The sequence below is a fragment of the Equus caballus genome, chromosome 14 (genome assembly GCF_041296265.1).
Source record: "Equus caballus isolate H_3958 breed thoroughbred chromosome 14, TB-T2T, whole genome shotgun sequence".
Taxonomy (NCBI): domain Eukaryota; kingdom Metazoa; phylum Chordata; class Mammalia; order Perissodactyla; family Equidae; genus Equus; species Equus caballus.
Genome location: NC_091697.1, coordinates 87,529,853 through 87,548,896, shown reverse-complemented (window position 1 = coordinate 87,548,896; position 19,044 = coordinate 87,529,853). Strand labels below are relative to the sequence as shown.

The 19,044-nt window shown below is 37.6% G+C and overlaps 1 protein-coding gene across 18 annotated transcripts in view; it reads left to right on the top strand.

Moving 5' to 3' along the window:
- Positions 1-19,044, top strand: part of LNPEP (leucyl and cystinyl aminopeptidase) — a 107,411-nt gene that overhangs the window by 75,352 nt on the left and 13,015 nt on the right. For 8 of the 18 annotated variants that reach the window (XR_011425167.1, XR_002799782.2, XR_011425165.1 and 5 more), the window contains exons 13-18: positions 265-421; positions 7,100-7,284; positions 8,728-8,889; positions 11,039-11,179; positions 11,830-11,911; positions 12,545-12,755. Coding sequence is in view for 8 of the 18 variants with exons in the window: in XM_070233255.1 (XP_070089356.1) it covers positions 265-421; positions 7,100-7,284; positions 8,728-8,889; positions 11,039-11,179; positions 11,830-11,911; positions 12,545-12,676 (859 nt within the window). In the remaining 10 variants the exon portion in view is untranslated. Of the gene's footprint in view, positions 1-264; positions 422-7,099; positions 7,285-8,727; positions 8,890-11,038; positions 11,180-11,829; positions 11,912-12,544; positions 14,380-19,044 lie in introns of those variants that run through there. The other 10 variants (XM_070233255.1, XM_070233254.1, XM_001503684.7 and 7 more) reach the window with 2 other exon arrangements.

Genomic DNA, 19,044 nt, shown 5'->3' with positions numbered 1-19,044 from the left:
TCAGTAGTAATTTGCAGGTGACTTACAGAATAAAAACTGAGCTGTTGTTTATCTTTCTCCTGAAATCTGTCTTTAACCTTGGGTCACACACATGAACTTAATTAAAAATAATAATATTTAGTCTAACTTTACAGAATGCCACTCTAAACTTAAATTTTAGATCTTCAAGACTCACCATCTAGCCATAAAGTTTCTCTCTCACCATGCATAGAGTTCGTCTGCCTATCCCGGCACGTTTACTTTTTCTGTTCTTTTACCCTTTAGCCTAGGCAAGGTGCCTCTTCAGAGGGCCTTTGATTTGATTGACTATCTTGGAAATGAGACCTTTACTGCACCCATCACTGAAGCCCTGTTCCAAACAGGCCTCATCCATAACCTCCTTGAAAAACTGGGATACATGGATCTGGCCTCAAGACTGGCGGTACGTCTGCCTTTTTGCCAACTTCTCTGTTCCTTGTCTTTAATATTGTTATTCACAGTTCCATTCAGCAGTGATAGTCTGAAAAAACAACCAGTTTAATTCCATTTTCTTCACTTTCCTAATTGTGAAATCTTTAATTTGAATCAAACTGTCTTTTGCTTATCATGAAGAATTGATAAAGGCTTAGCATGATGTGGTCCTGTTTGAAAATCAAAATATAGACTCTGACACTGCCGTCGAAGTGGGGTCACGTGAAAAGAAAATTTCTCTATTCAAATCCTGGTTTATTTTTGTATAATAAATGCTTGAAATGGGCACTTTTGCAAAGTAGTGCTCTCCATTAATTTCCTGGTGGTCATTATAAAATGACAGTTATATTTTTGTTGAGAATATTCTGTTTCAGGAGTCCTTACCTGATACCTATCTTATGGATGATGGTGCAGATGGATTAAGTTTCTCTGCAAAGCACTCAAGGAATCTCAATGTTGGAGACTATTTTGGCTATTTTAAAACCAATTGCTTGATCTTAACAGTTTTTATTTCAGACACTTTCAGTATTAAACTGTTGACTGTGTCTTTAAAAACTTGAGAGGGAACAATGAATTCTTTGTTTGATCTAATTCTCTGAATCAGCACATTCTGACAACAAGGTTTGCTTTAAAAACTAGTCAGATTTTCCAGGGACCAGGCAAAAGGCACCTTTCAGGAAAAGGAAGCAAGTATTGGACCTGGAATTAGAATAAGTCTTTTAGGATCTTGTGTCCTCTTTGATAAAAGGAAGGAGTTGGATTACATCTTTTTTTATTTTTTAACCACCTCCTTTCTGCCACTCTTTCTGTTCTACTGCACATACCCTGTGATGAGTTCTCTCACAGATGCCTGATTCTCAGTGTGGGGAGGGAGGGCAGGGCAAGTGGCCCATATGAAGCTTGAAAAGTACTCTTCCTCACAAGTTTATGATCTGACCCCAAAGGAGCCACCCTTGTCCCTACCCATAAGTGAAATGCTTAAGTTAGATGACGTCTGAGGTGTCGTCTCGTTGTTAAGATTCTTCATAAATCTTTCAACTACCAGCCTTAATAAAAACCAGGGCCTGGAATGTGACCCAGCCCATAGTGACACTCAGTAAATGTTGAATGAACAAATGAGTGAAACTCACCAGAAACAAGTACATTTCAGTGCCCGTTATGTTCTTCACACCATGCTTAGTGCTTCATATAGATTACCTCGTTTAATTCTCACACAATGCCAAATAGATATTTCTACCCCCATTAGATAAATGAGGAGACTAAATAACTTCCCCAAAGTCACTTACCTAGTAAATTATAAAACTGAGATTCAAACCCAGATTAGTTTCACTCCAAAGCCTACTCTTCGTGTTATATTGCTGTATTTTAAATTAATTTGTGTGCTACCAATGTCATCTTTCAAAGGATACCTTTTTGTTGGAAAAATCAAAGCTGTTTATTTCTTGCTATCATTTCTTTTTCTTTTTTAAACTGAGATTTTTAAATTAAAAGAGTTTGAAAAACTTGCAGACCACGTGTTACGGTTTAAAATGACAGACCCACATCTAGTTATTCTGTTGGAAATGAAGTTGTCAACTTACTATTTCAGATTCGTTTATGTCCAAAATGTTAGTAATAGTATTTTTTTCAAGTACTTACGTACATTTCCAAGTAGTATGCAAATAACTTATTGGTCTCTTTAGGGCAAACTTAGACTCCAACACAGACTTTCTGCCTTTAGTATATTAAAGAACTTGGCCATTTGTTAGCCAGTTCAGCTACTATGGATGGACATTTGCGTTGTTTGTAGTTTGGAGCTATTACACACGGCATTGCTGTGAATGTTCTTGTACATGTCTTTGGTGAATATCTGTATGCATTTCTATGGAGTATCTGTCTGTAAGTAGAATTGCCGGGTCACAACATATGCATAGTTAATACTATACTACCAAATCTTTTTTCAAAATTATGCCAGTTTACACTCAATCAGAAGTGTATGAAAATTTGAGTTATATTCTGGCTCTATATTCATGCCAACACTTAGCGTTAATAGTAAATCTTTTTCCTTTTAGCCATTCAGATGAGTGCAGAGTGGTAGTGCAATTTTAGCTTTAATTTGTATTTCCCTAATAATTAGTGAAGATGAATTATTTTTGATATGTTTATTGACCTTTGGATATTCTCTTTTGTGATGTGCCCAAGTCTTTCACTTGTTTTTCTATTGGATTGTCTGCCTTTTTCTTAGTGATTTGTGAGAGCTCTTTCTATATTCTAGGTATGAGTCTTTGTTGATCATGTATATTTGCAAATATCTTCTTCCACTCTGTCTTGCTTTTTCATCTCTTAATGATATTTTTTGACTAGCATAAATCATTTTAATGCATAAAATCTGCTGACCCCAAGATAGTCTCATATGTTCTCTTCTGAAAACTTTATTATTTTACCTTTTACATTTAGGTAAAGGTACTTAATTGGAATCAATTTTTGTATATGGTGTGAGGAATTGATTTTTGTGTATGGTGTGAGGTAGACATAAAAATTCATTGTTTTGCAGTATGGATATCCAGTGATCAAGCACCAGTGTACTTCATTGTCTAATGTATTTTTTATTATAGAATTTCTAAAATTACTTTGAGGTTTATTGGTACTATATCAAATCAACACCATTTTGGTAGTATATTAGTTTTCTAGAACTGTTGTAATAAATTATTACAAACTTGGTGTCTTAAAACAACAGAAATTCATTCTTTCACAATTCTGAGAGCTAGAAGGCCAAAATCAAGGTGTTGGCAGGTCAGGATTGGTTCCTTCTCAGGGAGAATTCTGTTCCATCCGTCTCTCCTAGCTTAAGGTGGTTGACAGCAATCCTTGGCATTCCTTAGTTTGTAGATGCATCAGTATAATCTCTGCCTCTTCTCTCTGTGTTTTATAAGGGCACCCAGCATTGGATTTGGGCCCCCTGTAATCCAGTATGACCTCATCTTAACTTGATTACATCTGCAGAAACCCTTTCCGAAATAAGGTCACATTCAAGGTTCCAGGCAGACATGAATTTTGGGGGGACACTTTTCAACCCAGTGTAGGTAGCAATAAATAACATTAGTACATATTGCTCACTTTTTTCTCTGTTAAAAGACAGTGTTGGTACTAATATACCCCAAGAGGAGGCAGAATATCTGCCTACTCTGAAGCTGCCCAGCTAGTTAAATTTCATGATGGCAGAAGCCATCCTTCCCCCTGCCTCTCTCCATTAACTGTTGAGGGCCTAGTGTCAGGAAGCACTTGACACTTACCTCAAGCTGTCCCTATGCTGAGAACACAGATGCTAAACTCAATTCAAGGAATTGGACCTTTTGAATATTTTCCTACTGTAACACTTAAGTAACTCTGCATCTTCATCCCAGATGATGATTTTCAGTTTGCTGGGCAGGTATGTGTTTATTAAGAACATACTTCAGGATGGGGTCCAGCTGGACTGATGGTTAGAGGGCAAGGGCAGGAGGCTTAGTATGAATTGGTGAGACCACAGGCCCTTTCACTGCTGTAGATCTTCATACACTTGATTGTTAGTTCAAAGTCAGGTTAGCTTTGGTTCATCAAGAGGGAGAAACTGTCCCTTTAAAATTCTTATTGAAAATCTTAGGGCATTCTGATAGCATCAAAACTCTCAAAATATGAAATCTGACACACTGCAATCTGAGATTGGAATGACAGATATTTCTGAGTCCTTGGATCCAATCTTCAAATGGTATTTGTCATTAATCTTGGTGTCTAATTAACTTTTTATGTCATTGTCAGCAGAGCATTGTGTGCATTTATTGGTCACTTTGTTATGTAGGCTACACATACCTACATAACACATACCTTTATATCACATTTTGTGATGTGTGCTGTGGTGCTGTGGTGGGTAGGGTCTGGAGGCACATTTGAATTGTGTCAGATTGTTCACATCTGATGTTAACATCTGATCCCAGCCATATTCCTGTTTCATCACTTCAAAGTTTGTCATTCTTTTATATCTGAGGGATTGGTGGGGTAAACCTTTTGTAATAAAAGCTCACACTTCACTTTTAAGAAGCTCAGTTGACCCAAGAAAGAACTCCCTGGGCATCTCAGTGTAAAATTAAAGCAGTAAATCAAAATGTAATACAGAACATAAGTGCCAGCATCTTTCCCTGTCTGTTTTATTTTTAAAATCATTTTGTGTTCTTGTTGCATTTTATTGCATATCCAATGTTTGTAGCTTGTATAACCCATCAATTTATTCCTTTTCCCCACTTGTCCTTTTCACTTTATGAAATAAGAGGATTGGATCCCATTGTATAATGAATTTAAATTTGAAAAAATTAATTTAGAACCATGAAAAACAGGTTTAATTTTATTTTTAAAAGGGAAAGGTAATTTGACGCACTTGCTATGGTTTGTTAATATTAAAAACATAACCTGGATTACTTACAAAAATATTTTATAACAGCAGGAAATTTCTAAAAACAGAATTATTTCTTTAATAAAATCTTTTGCTCTATTATGTTATCATTTGAAATACATTTAAAATCAACTGTTCGGGGAATTCCTCTTGACTGTATGGTACAGGGAACAGCTAGTACAATTGCGCCTTGTAATTCTGACCCAGTAACTGCTCAGGATTTAGCCTCAGCGTCTTCAGTGTCCGGTTTCCCTTGCTTCCAGTACTTTAAAGTGCCTTTTTTTCCCACTGGCTTCTTTAGATTTTAGTAAACTCGCAAGAAGCATTGTCATTTTTCTCCGTTAAGATTTTTTTAATAGTATTTCAAGCATAACTTTTTTTTCTCATTCTTCCTTTGTTTCTCTTTGACGTTATGAGTAGCTTTTAAATTTCTTTGATTCTTCATTCATTTGGGATGGTCCTATCGTGATGCTGTTGAGAACGTCAGGCCAGTGCATGGCAGCATGTCCCAGCGCAGTCATGTATATCCAGTAGGGTCTTCTGGATCGCTGTTAGGTTTCTTGCACTGTCAGTTAGCACGGCAAGCATTTTTCCACTTCCTGTCGTCCCAGTGATTGCAAGCTTTTTCACTCACACATTCCGCAAGGTGTCTGTTCTCTATTTATCGCTTTTGAAGGGAACAAACAAAAGTGAGTTGACATGTTATCACAAACTTTGAGTTTCTCCTTGCACAGATTCTTTTTCCATTCATGTAGTCAGCGCCCTGAGAGACTTACTCAGAGAAAGTCTACTGAGAGAATGGCCTCAGCAGTTTACAACTCTCCAACTGGGATTCATTTTAGTTATTGACACTGGCACTCTGAAAGAATGTAATGCTCTGTTAAGAACTTGAGCTGATTTTCTGGGGTTAAGAGTTTCTCTGTGTGGTCGTCTGTGGTACTTGAGGTGAGACATGACAATGGTGATGGTGTTCAAGAAGTCCCAGTAGGAAGAAATGCCCCTGTGCTAAGAACCCTGCAGGTGGGGCATGCCTGTAAATTTTTTTTGTTTTGATTCTCTTTATTAATAGCCATGAAACTTTTCTAAAAAATACCTGTAAGCATTTTTATATTAGAATTTTTGTTCCTTTTAGTGACATTCATACATGCATATTTCACATGATGAATTTTTTAAATCCAATGTGTGTCTTCGCCCCTCTCCAAGCACCACAGCTTACAATATGGCAATACTTGCATATACTATGAACAGCTTCTATGCTTTTGTTGTGGGTAGAAATGACAAAGAAATGAGAGATATGTTGGTTTCTTAATACCGTCAGTACACATTTAAGAATGACTTTTCATTCAGAAGTAACTATAAGAATGGACTGAATAGTAAGTGATATTACTGAATAACTTAATTTTCTTAAGCATGATAAGGTTTTTGGTTATGTAAGAGAATGTCTTTATTTCTGGGAGTTGCATGCTAAATATTTGTAAATGAAGTATCATGGTATCTGTGACTTAACTTTTATGTGGCTCAGCTAAAACCAGAAAAACAAATGTGTGTTGTGTGTTACACACAGACACAAAGCAAATGTAAGAGTTTTAAAAACCTGTGACTCTAGCATATGAGTGTTTATTGTACTATTCCTGTTGCTTTTCTGTAGGTTCAAAAATTTTTTAAATTTACGAATTGGGAGGTAGACACAATAACTATAAACTATTCTTCCCTGCAGTCTTCATTTTTTCATTAATTTGATTAGGTTAATTTATTATGGCGTCAAACTAGTTGATATTTTAAATATTCCTTTAATATTGGATTCAGAAACATTTAAACAATTGCCCATCAGTAAAGAAGTATATTTTTCCCTCATTGCTTTATGGATTTATGGATTCTAAAGTCATGAGATCGTCCTTCCAGCAGTGTTGTGTGTGATACTTTTTGGCAGGAAAATAACTTCTAGCTCAGTACACACGGAAGAAAGATTTCCTACTGCACATAAGTCATTAATTCTTTCCGTGTTATGTCATTAAAAGTGCCCCTTGGCTAAAGCAGCCCTGTGTATATAGCTGTTATTGTTATTGAATGGTTTCAGCCCAGCTCTATGTGGGCTTCATATGTCAGTTGATATTTAATGAGGACTATCTATGCCCTGCTTTTTTTTCTCTTTGGGTAAATTTTGGGAAAAAGAAATTTAGTTGTCCTGATTTCTCTGGTTTTCCTAATATTATTATTCTATTATAATCCATTTTGTCTCTCTAGACCAGGGTATTTAAATTGCTTCAAAGCCAAATCCAACAGCAGACTTGGACTGATGAGGGCACCCCATCTATTCGAGAACTTCGGTCAGTCTTGCTAGAATTTGCTTGCACCCACAGCCTGGAGAACTGCAGCACTATCGCCATGAAGCTGTTTGACGATTGGGTGGCATCCAATGGAACTCAAAGGTGACATGTGCTTCTACTCAAATGAACTCTCTTCTTCTTGTTTACCATACTGAAACCAGGTCATCACTGTTATAAAACTGAGTGTTAATGTAGGTGAACTCTATGCACCTGTGTTCTCAAACAAGACCGTTTTTTTTAAATTGTGGTAAAATACATATAACATAAAATTTCCTATCTTAATTTTTAAATGTACAATTCAGTAGTGTAAGTATATTCAAATTGTTGTGCAGTGAATCTCAAGAACTGTTTTATCTTGTAAAACTGAAACTCTTTACCCAAACAACAACTCCCCATTTTCCCTCCTCCTACCCCCTAGCAACCACCGTTCTACTTTCTGTTTTATCAGTTTTACTGCTCTAAATACCTCATATAAATGAAAACATACAGTACTTGTCCTTTTGTGACTGGCTTATTTCATTTAACATAATGTCCTCAAGGTGCCACCATGTTGTAGCCTGTGTCAGAATTTCCTTCCTTTTTAAGGCTAAATAATCCATTGTGTGTATATACTACATTCATCCACTGACAGATATTTGGATTGCTTCCGCCTTTGGCTCTTATGAGGAACACTGCTATGGATGTGGGTGTACAAGTATCTCTTAGAGAACCTGCTTTCAGTTCTTTCAGATATATAGCCAGAAGATCATATGGTAGTTCTATTTTTAATTTTTTGAGGAACAGCCATACTGCTTTCCATACTGGCTGCACCAATTTAATTCCCACCATTTAGTGCACAAGTGTCCCAGTTTCTCCACATCCTCACCAACGCTTGTTATTTTCTGGTTTTTTGATAGGAGCTATCCTAATGGGTGTGAGAGGTCAAACAAGTCTCTTAATTTAGGACTAAAGCAGAGCAGGTAGAAGTTAGCAGTTAGGAGAAATGTTTTTGATGGTTGGTTCTCTCCAGGTTCCTTACTGGGTATTATGGAAACAGATTCAAGCATCAGATAGAGAGTTGAGGTGGCGGATTTGGATAACCTATTGAGTTCCTTTCCAGCTCTGAAATCTTGATAAAGGCAGAAAACTGTGCCTCTTCTCCTCTTCTCCCCCCCACCACATTTGCTGCAGTATTTCTATACTGGAACTTACCACACTGTGTTATAATGTATATATTTATTGTTCTGTACTTTGTGATTGCCTGTGAGTTCCTAGAGGGCAGAAACTGTGTCTCGCTCCTCTTCCCTCTCCAGCACCCAGCCAGTGGCTTTATGGGTGCTCAGTGAGTAATTATTGTACTAAGTTGAATGGATATTCTTTATAGTCACACCACTAGGAAAGTAGCGGCCACTGAATTAAACACTTTCTTGACTATTAGTTGTACGGTAAAAACTCTTCTAATTATTATTACCTACTTTGACCCCAAAAAACACTACCACTAGTCAGTTCCTTGCCTTTGTATTTATGATTTTCTCTTGTTCTTATATTTGGCCACCTCTCTTACAGCCTACCTACTGATGTCATGACTACCGTGTTCAAAGTTGGAGCAAAAACTGAAAGCGGCTGGTCATTCCTCTTAAGCAAGTACATCTCTATAGGCTCTGAAGCAGAGAAAAATAAAATACTTGAAGCTCTTGCCAGTTCAGAGGATGTACGGAAACTTTACTGGTATGAAACTACCCAAGGAATATGATATATAGAAACCAAAAGCATAAAAGCATTGTACTCCCGGGGTGGGAAGCTCATTTTCTCTGGGGTCTTTCTTTTCCTTCCTTTACTCCCAGGCCAGACCTGACTTGAATGGTGCAGTGAGGAGCCTGCAGGTTCTGGGCTTCATCTGAGGGACTGGACCTGTTCAAATAGGCAGGAAGAGCTTTGCCCAAAAGAGGTTGGGAGATGCCAAGAATCACTACCGCCTTCTGCTTTCTGCTTAAAAACTTCTGCATCCCCTTAGCGTGCTGTGTTTAATTCCACAGTTAGTGCTTCATTCTTTTTGGTCAAAGCGTTCCTCTGTCCAAGCTGTCATAGCTGTCATTTTGAAAATGCACACCCTTCAGAAAAAGGTAACATGTAAATGCTTATAGGTTATGCCTTCATTTGAATTTGTCAGACTGTTCCTTTTTAATATTCAGCTGATGAAGACCTGGAAATGGGAGTTTCACACGGGGGAGGGAAAGGTAGTAAATAGGGCCTCCTGATGGGAAGAACAGTCAGTGGCAGGGTAGAGGGGCTCTAAGTAGCCAAGAGAAATATGAAACTATCTTGAAAGTCAGCACTGGGAAGGACAGAGGGAAGCACTTGGGTCTCATTGCTTCTCTTGTTTCATTTTGTTCAGGTAAATCCTAATGGTGTCCCAGAGATGTCCTCAGCATCTGCCCTGACCCACTTCCCAAAGAACACACTGTAAATAGGCATTTTCTTCAAAGTAGTAGCCAGCCTCTGACCCAACCAAATAGAGTAAAGTTTTTGTTTTTAAATTAGTAATAATTTGTTTATTAAATAACTTATTTAATAAGTTTATTTTAAACTAGTAATACACTAGTAAATTTTCATTATAAAGTATTTTAACAGTACCTAGAAAAATAGCATAAAATGTGAAAGTATCTCTCATATAATCCTTCACTTCCATTCTTTTTCTTTTTTTTTTTTTTGAGGAAGATTAGCCCTGAGCTAACATCCACTGCCAATCCTCCTCTTTTTTTGCTGAGGAAGATTGGCCAGGCACTAACACCATGCCCATCTTCCTCTACTTTATATGTGGGACACCCACCACAGCATGGCTTGATAAGCAGTGCATAGGTCCACACCCAGGATCCGAACCGGCGAACCCCGGGCTGCTGAAGCAGAGCATGCAGACTTAACCACTGCACCACAGGGCCAGCCCCTCACTTCCATTCTTATTCTCTCTTCTCTGTTAAGTGTCAGTCCTGGTCTGTGTATTTACATCCATAAACATAGGTTTATGCTATACCCAGTATTTTGTGATATTCTTTTTAGTGAATAATCAGTCTTTGAGATTTGCTGTGTCAGTTCATAAAGCCTGCTTCATTTGTTTTTATAGCTGCATAGTATTCCATAGTATGGCTCTATCATAATTTATTTAACCCTTCATATCTTGATGGGCATTTGGGATTTTCCCCTATTAAAAACGCCACTACGTTCTTTTTGGGGTATGTGTTTTCTCACTATAAGCAGATATTATAGCATAGTAGATAAGCATCCTGCTTACATTCAAATGACAGGCTTTAGTATTTATTAGCTGTGAAACTGGGCAGTTACATAATCTCAGTTTCTTGAGCTATGAAATAGATATAGGTAATAATTACTTATTTCAAGCATTGTTATGTCAAGAATTTAGAACATTATCTAGTACATATGGAGTATCAATAAATGTTAACTATTAATATTGAGTATATTCTGAAATTTATCTTCATCTGCACATTATTCAAACAGACCAGTTTTTTAAGAGTGAGGATATACCTGCCTACTCAAATCAAATAAGATTTTTAACATAAAAAAACACCAGTCTCCAGAATTATAATAAATTCTACCAGAATTTATTTCTGAAATGTTCTTACTCCGTCACAAACTATTTATGATTATGTGACGGTTTATGTCAGTGCCTGTCTCATTGGTGAGCTCTTCCTTCATTTAAAAAAATGACATTTTCAGTCTATTGATTAATCTTAGACTAATGCAAAACTTGTGTCCTTGAATTGCTACAGAGCTTTAATTAGGAGACCAATACTAATTCAAGTTCAGTCATCACTTCATTGTGAATAATTGTTTTGGAAGCTAGATCTGCTTTGCTCTTCAGGTTAATGAAAACTAGCCTCGATGGAGATATCATCCGAACACAAAAGCTGTCATTCGTCATTAGAACAGTGGCACGACGTTTTCCTGGACACTTACTGGCATGGGATTTTGTCAAAGAGAACTGGAATAAGCTTGTACAGAAGTAAGTTTCTCATAGAATTAGTAGCTTTTAGTATTTCTCAGGATCTGCATTTGAAAAAAGTTCCCAGTGTTGTATTGGTTTGCAGGAGTTATGATTTGCTGTGAGAGGAAAAATGCTTCAGTGACAGTTTAACTGAAAGACCCAGAAATTTTTACATTGGTAAACATGACCCCGTGACATGAGTCATTTAACAGTGCTGTTCTATTTGAGTGCTTGTCAAGCCAGCCTTGCCTGACACCAGCTCACTGAGCTCAGCATGGCCACAGACTGTTCAGAATAGCTGTGTAGTTCTGCATGTTCAAAAATACCTTTTCGTTGTGAAGGGATTGGTTAAGAACCCACGCCTAGCTAGATAAGACTTCTAGGTTTCTGTCTTTTAAAGCAGTAATGACATTTCTGGGTGAATAAGATGTGATTTTTGAGTAGGTTAGATGGCTTAGTAACTTATTGGTATATCCCTAACTCCTGCCTTTCTCTGCCCACCTTTCCTCCTCAGGGCAGTGAGTATAGAACTGCTCCTGACCCTGCAGGGCACTGCCCAGGAGCACAGCTCCACTCTGCTTTTGGTGTGGGTAGCTTACAACGAAGCATTTCCTTTGCTTACCAGCAGCTGCCTCATTTTTTTGTCTTTTTTGCTTGGATTTCTTCAGGTTCCATCTGGGGTCCTATACCATGCACAGTATTGTTGCTGGATCAACTCACCTGTTTTCAACAAAGGCACACTTGTCTGAGGTTGGTTCTATGAAATACTAGTAGGGAGATTGGGTAACCCTTATCCCTCAGGCTGCTCAGGTTAAGTCAGCTGGTGGCTTCTCGTGCCAATTCCTGCCCTTTCTCTCTGTCTGCCTTCATCAACACTAATGATTCTGCACTGGGATTACTTCTAAAGGGTAGATATCCAGCAATGAGGAAAACTTGTGATGAGGATTTCATTCTCAACAATATTCCCTTGTCTTCCTGACACAAATAATTTTTTGAGTTAAGATCAACATGTGCCAGGTTTCTTTTCCAGTGGTAATAAAATTGTTTTGAAGATTTCCATCAAAGGGCAAAATTGGGCACCAAGCCTAACTTTAGACTCTAACTCATTTACTACTACTTAGCTTTTTTTTTCTATTTTAAATTTGAGTAGTTCATCCTTGCGGGAGTAAGGGGAATTCATTTTTAAAATTACTTCAGATTTTACTGTACTTATCAGGAACTTGATGTAAATACCTCAAATATTAAAGCACTTCTTGTCTCTACTTCTTTCAAGACATCAGCACAGCCATCACTAAGGTAAAGCTTGTTTGAAAAGGATGTTCAGAGTTACTGAGATTTACTCTTCTGTTCTTCTTTTGAAATACTTCTGTGTGCAACTCACAGGTCCAGGCATTCTTTGAAAGTCAGTCCGAGACGACCTTCCGGCTTCGTTATGTCCAGGAGGCTTTGGAAGTCATTCAACTGAACATCCAGTGGATGGAGAAGAACCTTAAAGCTCTGACGTGGTGGCTGTAGCACGCACAGCCACACCTCCTAGTGTCACCCATTCAGAGAGCTTATTGACTTGGGCTCTGCTGCTTTTGCAAAAGCCAAGGTGAAGCCAGGGTTGCTGCCGAGTTGTTTGCACTCTTGGGTGTTCTAGTTAGCTCAGGGCCCGTCTGTGTTTTTCATCTGTCTTTTCTGAAATGTCTTTGGGCAGTATGTAATTATTTATTACAAAATTATCTTCACCTAAATGCCAACCATCTACAAAAACAATGAGTAATTTTTCTGCCTTGAAGATACCCAAATGGGGAAAAAATCAGTTTGGGGATTCTGTTGTGTTTGTCAGTATCTGGAAAGTACTGACAATGTGAAACAAGGAAGGATCTACCATGGGAACCACCATCTTTGCAGGCTACTGGTTTGTCAGCCATTTGTTGCTTCTTGTTGATAGATGTTATTTGAATGTACAGAGTTAGCTTCAAAATGTATGGGAGTGAGGTCGATGACACGTGCAGCTGGAGAAACTGATCTCAGGTGTGCAGATCTACTTTGGGGGTTTTGATTAATCCTTTATTTTCTGGAAAAAGTTTAAATAAGATCTTTCACTGTTATATTTTTTTCTGCTGAATAGCCAGGTGCTACAGAATTTTTAAATTTTTGTTGTATTAAAAAGATAAATAGCTCCAAAAGATTAAATTTTCCAAATATTTAACACTTTCTTTTTCATCTTTTAGGAAAACATTTCAATCCAAGTTAGCTTTAATTGTCTTATTCGTGAATTACAGTATTCTCCAAATCTGTACACTTTTATCACTCCCTGTCATAGATACACCTTATGTTATAAATAATTTCTTTTAAATTTATGGCAAGCATTTTGTTAATACTGATGTATTTTATCATGACTTTATCACTGTTGCTAAGAATACAATTTGTTTGTTCCCTTTTGGTGTGATAGATCATGGACACTTTCTCTCTGAGTCATACCCGTGGGTGGATTTTCATTTTATGTGATAGAGTAACATATTAGAACCATATTTTAGAATAGGGCCTTTGAGAAATTCAACCTTTTTATTTGAAGTTCACCATAGTACCTTAAAGGAATAAAGAGAATGTGGGATAGGAGTAACTTGATTCAGGTTTAATATGGTGGGCTTTGAATTTTTTCTACTATCAAAAACAGTACTTTTATTTAGTTAAAAAATTGTAGTTTTCTTTTATCATGGCCAAACTAACAGATTAAAAGGAATGGCCAGGAAAGAAAGAAAGAAAATGAGGGAAGATATCCAAAACTGTATGGCATTTTTACTCCTTCTAAAGGAGAAATACTGTACTTGAACTTTTTGAGCTATGCAGACTTATACCTAGATTGTGTGTTTCATTGATTCTTAGGAGAAAAGCTTTCTTCCTAATGATTCTTGAGTACTTTATATTTTGTTTGAAAACATCTTTTATGTATGTAAAAAGGGTAGTTACCCATTTACAAGCACTTACAACACTCCATAGAATCAGACAATGGGAAAGGTCACCTTTTTGTATTCAGCAGGTGTAAAGTGAGAATATGTGGGATTGTGTATAAAATTATATTTTATTTTATGAAAATATTTTTATATAACAAAATTTAAAAGGCTGGTAAGCTAAAAGATAGCTTTCTTTAATCCTAGTGTGTTTTCCCCCAATTTAGTCTTTTCTAAACAACATTTCTCTCTGTTTTAGAGTAGAAAATATTATATCCTGAGAATCACAGAATCGTCTAAAGATGTCTTATTGAAACTTGGGGGATTGTAGGTCTTTATTCCTCCTGTGCTTCAGTAAATGAATGATCACTTAGTTGATATTGAAAGTTAGTGTGTTTTTATATTTTTAGAGTGGGGACAAATACTAAACTTTTGACGGGTTTTTTTGTTGCTGGTTTTTTACCATGTTATATTACTAAATTCCACTTTGATACAGAGTTTAAATTTTGCTACTTTTCAAAATCAGTTAAGATTCTTCAGTTTTGCCTGCCCATCTTTACATTGCTCCTGTAATATATGTCAGCTCTGCGTATGGCAAATCTTGTCTCAAATCATATCATTTTTCCTGTGAGTGTGTGTGTGGAGGGTGGGGTGGGGGATGTTGTTATAAGTAAAACCTTTTCAAAACATAAGCTAAATAAGAGGTAGCTCGTTATCCATTGGTATCTGTGTACCCAAAAGCTGTGCATTCCCCTGGTACCAAGTTCATACTATTTGTAGCTTTATTTGTAGGCTTCGCCTCAAATATTTGTAGTTTTAGCAGGCCTCACCTCAAATTTTCCCACAGAATTCCATGATTGTCAATGTTATACTAACCCATCTACATGGGACTTCTAAAAACTAATTCTAAGTCAGGAAGATACGGTTAAACAATAGGTAGAATATATAGTGTAAGCAATGTAATTGTAGTTTTTGAAGTTTTTCCCCCAAAACTTTATCTTAGCCCCTGTATTTCTGAGAACTCACATAGACTGAAGCACAGCAGTCACAGCGTGCTTTTAAGCACACAGACCCGTGGCACAGTTAGGTACTCATCTGACAAGCGTTATATTCACCGCAAAGAGACGGTCTTCTTGAATGTAATTTAGAAGGCGTGTCACACTAGATTACTGGGAAAGATGACATTGGAAATCGGGAATTGTAGAAGAAAAATTTATGAATTGGAAATCGGGAATTGTAGAAGAAAAACCTGTGCTTTGGAAATCAGAAGGTCCTTGAAAGTAGAAATCTACGGAGTCCAGTTTGTTCTGTTAAAATCGAGTGATTAGCTTCGTTAAACTGCAAGTAGTGTCAGCTTCCACCATAAGCTTGTGCCTCCCTCCATCTTATTGTTTTATAGAAGTCTCTCTAAGTGAAATTGTCATTTGCCATTGTTTCAGTGTTGATGAACTTTCTTATTATCACAGGACTCTGTTATCCTTTGCCATTTGTGTTTTCCTGTTATTGTACTTTAGCCACGGTAGGAGCAAAGGAGCTGTCAAAAGAGTCCTGGGTATGTAGAGGATGTCAGCTGCCCCAGTCTTATGGATACCGAGCAGAATCCTTTCTGAGTGTCGAAAAGTAAGAAATGAGAGTCGAGTGCTGAGTTTGTCAGATTACTGATAGTCTGTTACTGAGTTGGATTTCGAGTCTACTCAGACTAAAGCCCCTGGAACCATAATCTGCAGTCAGATTGCTGAACCTTCACACAATCCCCGTGCATTTCATGGGGCTGCAGGGAAGGTGTAGGTGTCTCAGGACATGTGTTGTCACCAAGGACAGCAATTCCTGGGCAGAGTTTGCAAAACTGGACCCGAATTCCATAGGTGTGATGTAGCTCCTTGTCCCCTTTGCCTTTGTTATTTTTGTTTTTATTGGAATTAACTCTCTTTTTAAACTTTCTTCCCCTCGCACAACACCTCTGTTTGTACTTTTGAAAACTAAGGTATATATTTTTGCTGTTTTTTGCATTCTTTTATTTTATATTTCATTCTCTGCATTGGCAAGTAAGTACCAAATGCAAAGTGAAGGTCTGAAAGCGTGGTCACTCTCCCCTCCCTTCCCCTCCCTTCCCCTCCCTCCCCCTCCCTCCCCCATTGTCTGCATGGGCAACAGCTCATAGAGGCGTTGATTGATTTCTTTGAGTGACTTTTTGGGGGTATGTGCTTTAAAAATGTACAGATATGTTTTTATTCTTTCATTTTGTCTATTTTGTCCTGATGAAAAGAGAAATATTTTCCTATGAAAACCTTGTCTACTCTTCCCATATTGCCTGTGTGAGCAACAGCTAGAGTAATTATTTGATTTTCTTTTTTGGAAGGAAATGGTGATATTGGGAGGAAGGTGAAGTATGTTCTTTTAAAAATTACATACACGTGTTTTTGCTGCTATTTTGTGGGTGTTGTTTCATTTTGTAGTTCCTCGTCCTTCTCATGGGTATGTAGCTATCTGATGAACTGTGGAGGTCCAGAAGTATGACAGTGTCCTGTTACCCCGTCCTCATTGCCTGCATGGACAGAAACTAATGGAGGAGTTGTATTTTGGTCTAGTCTTGAGGGCAGGGGGTTGTATATCATTGTTGCAAGTGTATATAAATATTATGCTACTTTTTTATATTTCATTGTATACGTGCTCCTTTGCATGGATGTCATTTAATGAAAATTGAGGTTCAGAGTATGATAAATCTCCTCTTTTCCCTTTTCCTCTTGCCCCTTTGGGCAATAGCTTGAGTAGTTTGTTTTGGGGGTGGGAGAGAATGGGGTATGTACTCAATGTATATAAATAAATTTGCTACTACTTTGTATTACTAATTCATTTCGTACTCTGTCCTCATAGGACATGGAAGTACCTAATGAGACGTGGAGGTCCGGATGTATGACAATTTCCTCTTGTCCCCTTCCCTTATTGCCTGTGTGGGCAATGGCTAGTAGCGTAGTTATTGGAGTGGGGTTTGCGGGGGGAGGGGATGTGTACCTGCTGTATATACCTGTTTTTACTACTGTGTCATATTATTTCATTGGGTGCCCAGAGGGTGGTATCTCATGAACCATAGAGGTCCAGATATATAACAATCTCCTCTTGTCCCCTTCCCTATTGCCTGTGTGGGCAATGGCTAGTAGAGTAGTTGATTAGTTTCAGGGACTCTTTTGTGGGTATTGGGTAAATACTTTTTAAATATGCATACAGGTTTTTACTTCCTCATTATGCTCTTTCATTGGGTGCCCAGTCCTTCACCTGGACATGTAGGTTCCTAATGAACCATGGAGTTCTGAATGTACAGCACTCTCCTCTTCTCCCTTTCCTTTTTTATCTGTGTAGGCAATAATTTTAAAGTAGTTGGGTTTTTTGAAGTTTTGGGGGGCAGGATATATACTTTTGGAAACTGTATATACAGTGTTTGTTACTATATTGTGTTTTTCCATTTTGTACCCGTCCCAAGCTTGGACGTGTAGATACCTAACAAGACGTGGAGGTCCGGATGTATGAAAATCTCCTCTTTTCCCCTTTCCACATTGCCTCTGTGGGTAATAGTTTTAGCGTAGCCTAGATTATTTTTTTTAAACTCTACCACTGCCTCCCCTGGGAGGGTGGGGATATGTACTTTCTAAAATGTATATAAATGTTTTTGCTCCTTTTATCTGTTTTGTACCTAGACCTTTCCATGGATACTTAGGTACCTGATGAAAATTAAGGTTCATTCTATGAAAAAAATCTCCTCATCTCCCTTTCCTTATTGCCTGGCTGGGCAATGGCTAGTAGCATAGTTGTTTAGAGATGATTTTTTTTTTTTTGGCAGGGTAGTGGGGGATTTCTGGGTTTGCATTTTTTAAATGTATGTAAATGTTTGCTGCTTTTTTTGTTCTTTCACTCCAAACTTAGTTTTTTGTTTGGACTTGTAGATATCAACTGTAATGCAGAGGCCCAGATCCAGAGGTGTCGTCAATCTTTTCTTCCTTCCCCCGTAGCCTGTGTACATGGGCAATAGTATGAGAGTGCTATATAGGGCTTGGTTTTTTGTTTTTGAGGTTTTTAATGGGGAATAGACTTAGGCAAGATATGTAGTTTTTTAAATGTATGTAAATGTTTTTGCCTCTTTTTGATGTTCACTTCATTTTGAGTCTAGTCCTTTGCATGGTTATTTAGGTACTTAGGTATTTAGGTGATGAAAGTTGAGATTGATTCTATGAAAAATCCCCCCTACTCCCCTTCCCTCATTGCCTGGTGGGCAATAGTAGAACAATAGATGTTTGGGTTTTTTTTTTTTGAGGGATGGGGGTGGGGAAGGTTTGGGTATATATATATGTATATATATATATTTTTTTTTAATGTAGATAAATGTTTGCTACATTTTGTGTATTATTTCATTTAGTACCCAGTCCTTTGCTGGGACTTGTAGGTACATAATGAAACATGGAGGTCCAGACGTATGATAAATCTCCTCTGCTCCCCTTCCCTCACTGCCTGTGCAGGCAATAGTTTTATAATCTGGGGTTTTTTTTCAGGAGGGATTATTTGGGTGGGTAGCGGTTAGGGGAAAAGGACAGGGTATGAACTTTTAAAAAATGTTTGTAAATGTCTTCCTGTTACTGATGTTGTACCTAGTCCTTTGTGTCCAGTGTGGGTACCGAATGCAAATGGAGGGTCAGCGTGTGACAGATCTCCCCCCCTTCCCCTGGTTGCCTGTGTGGGCAACAGCGATTAGAAGAGTTGTGTGTTGTTTACTTACTTGTTTGTTTTGAAGGGATTTGTATTTTTGGCAAGGGAATATTCTTAATACATATAAATATGTTTTTATTTCTTTGTTATTTCATTCTGTCTTTAGTCCTTTGCATGGCTTTGTAGGGACCTAATGAAAATTGAGTTTCATAAGTTGACACATCACTTTTTCATTTCCCGCATATTTCT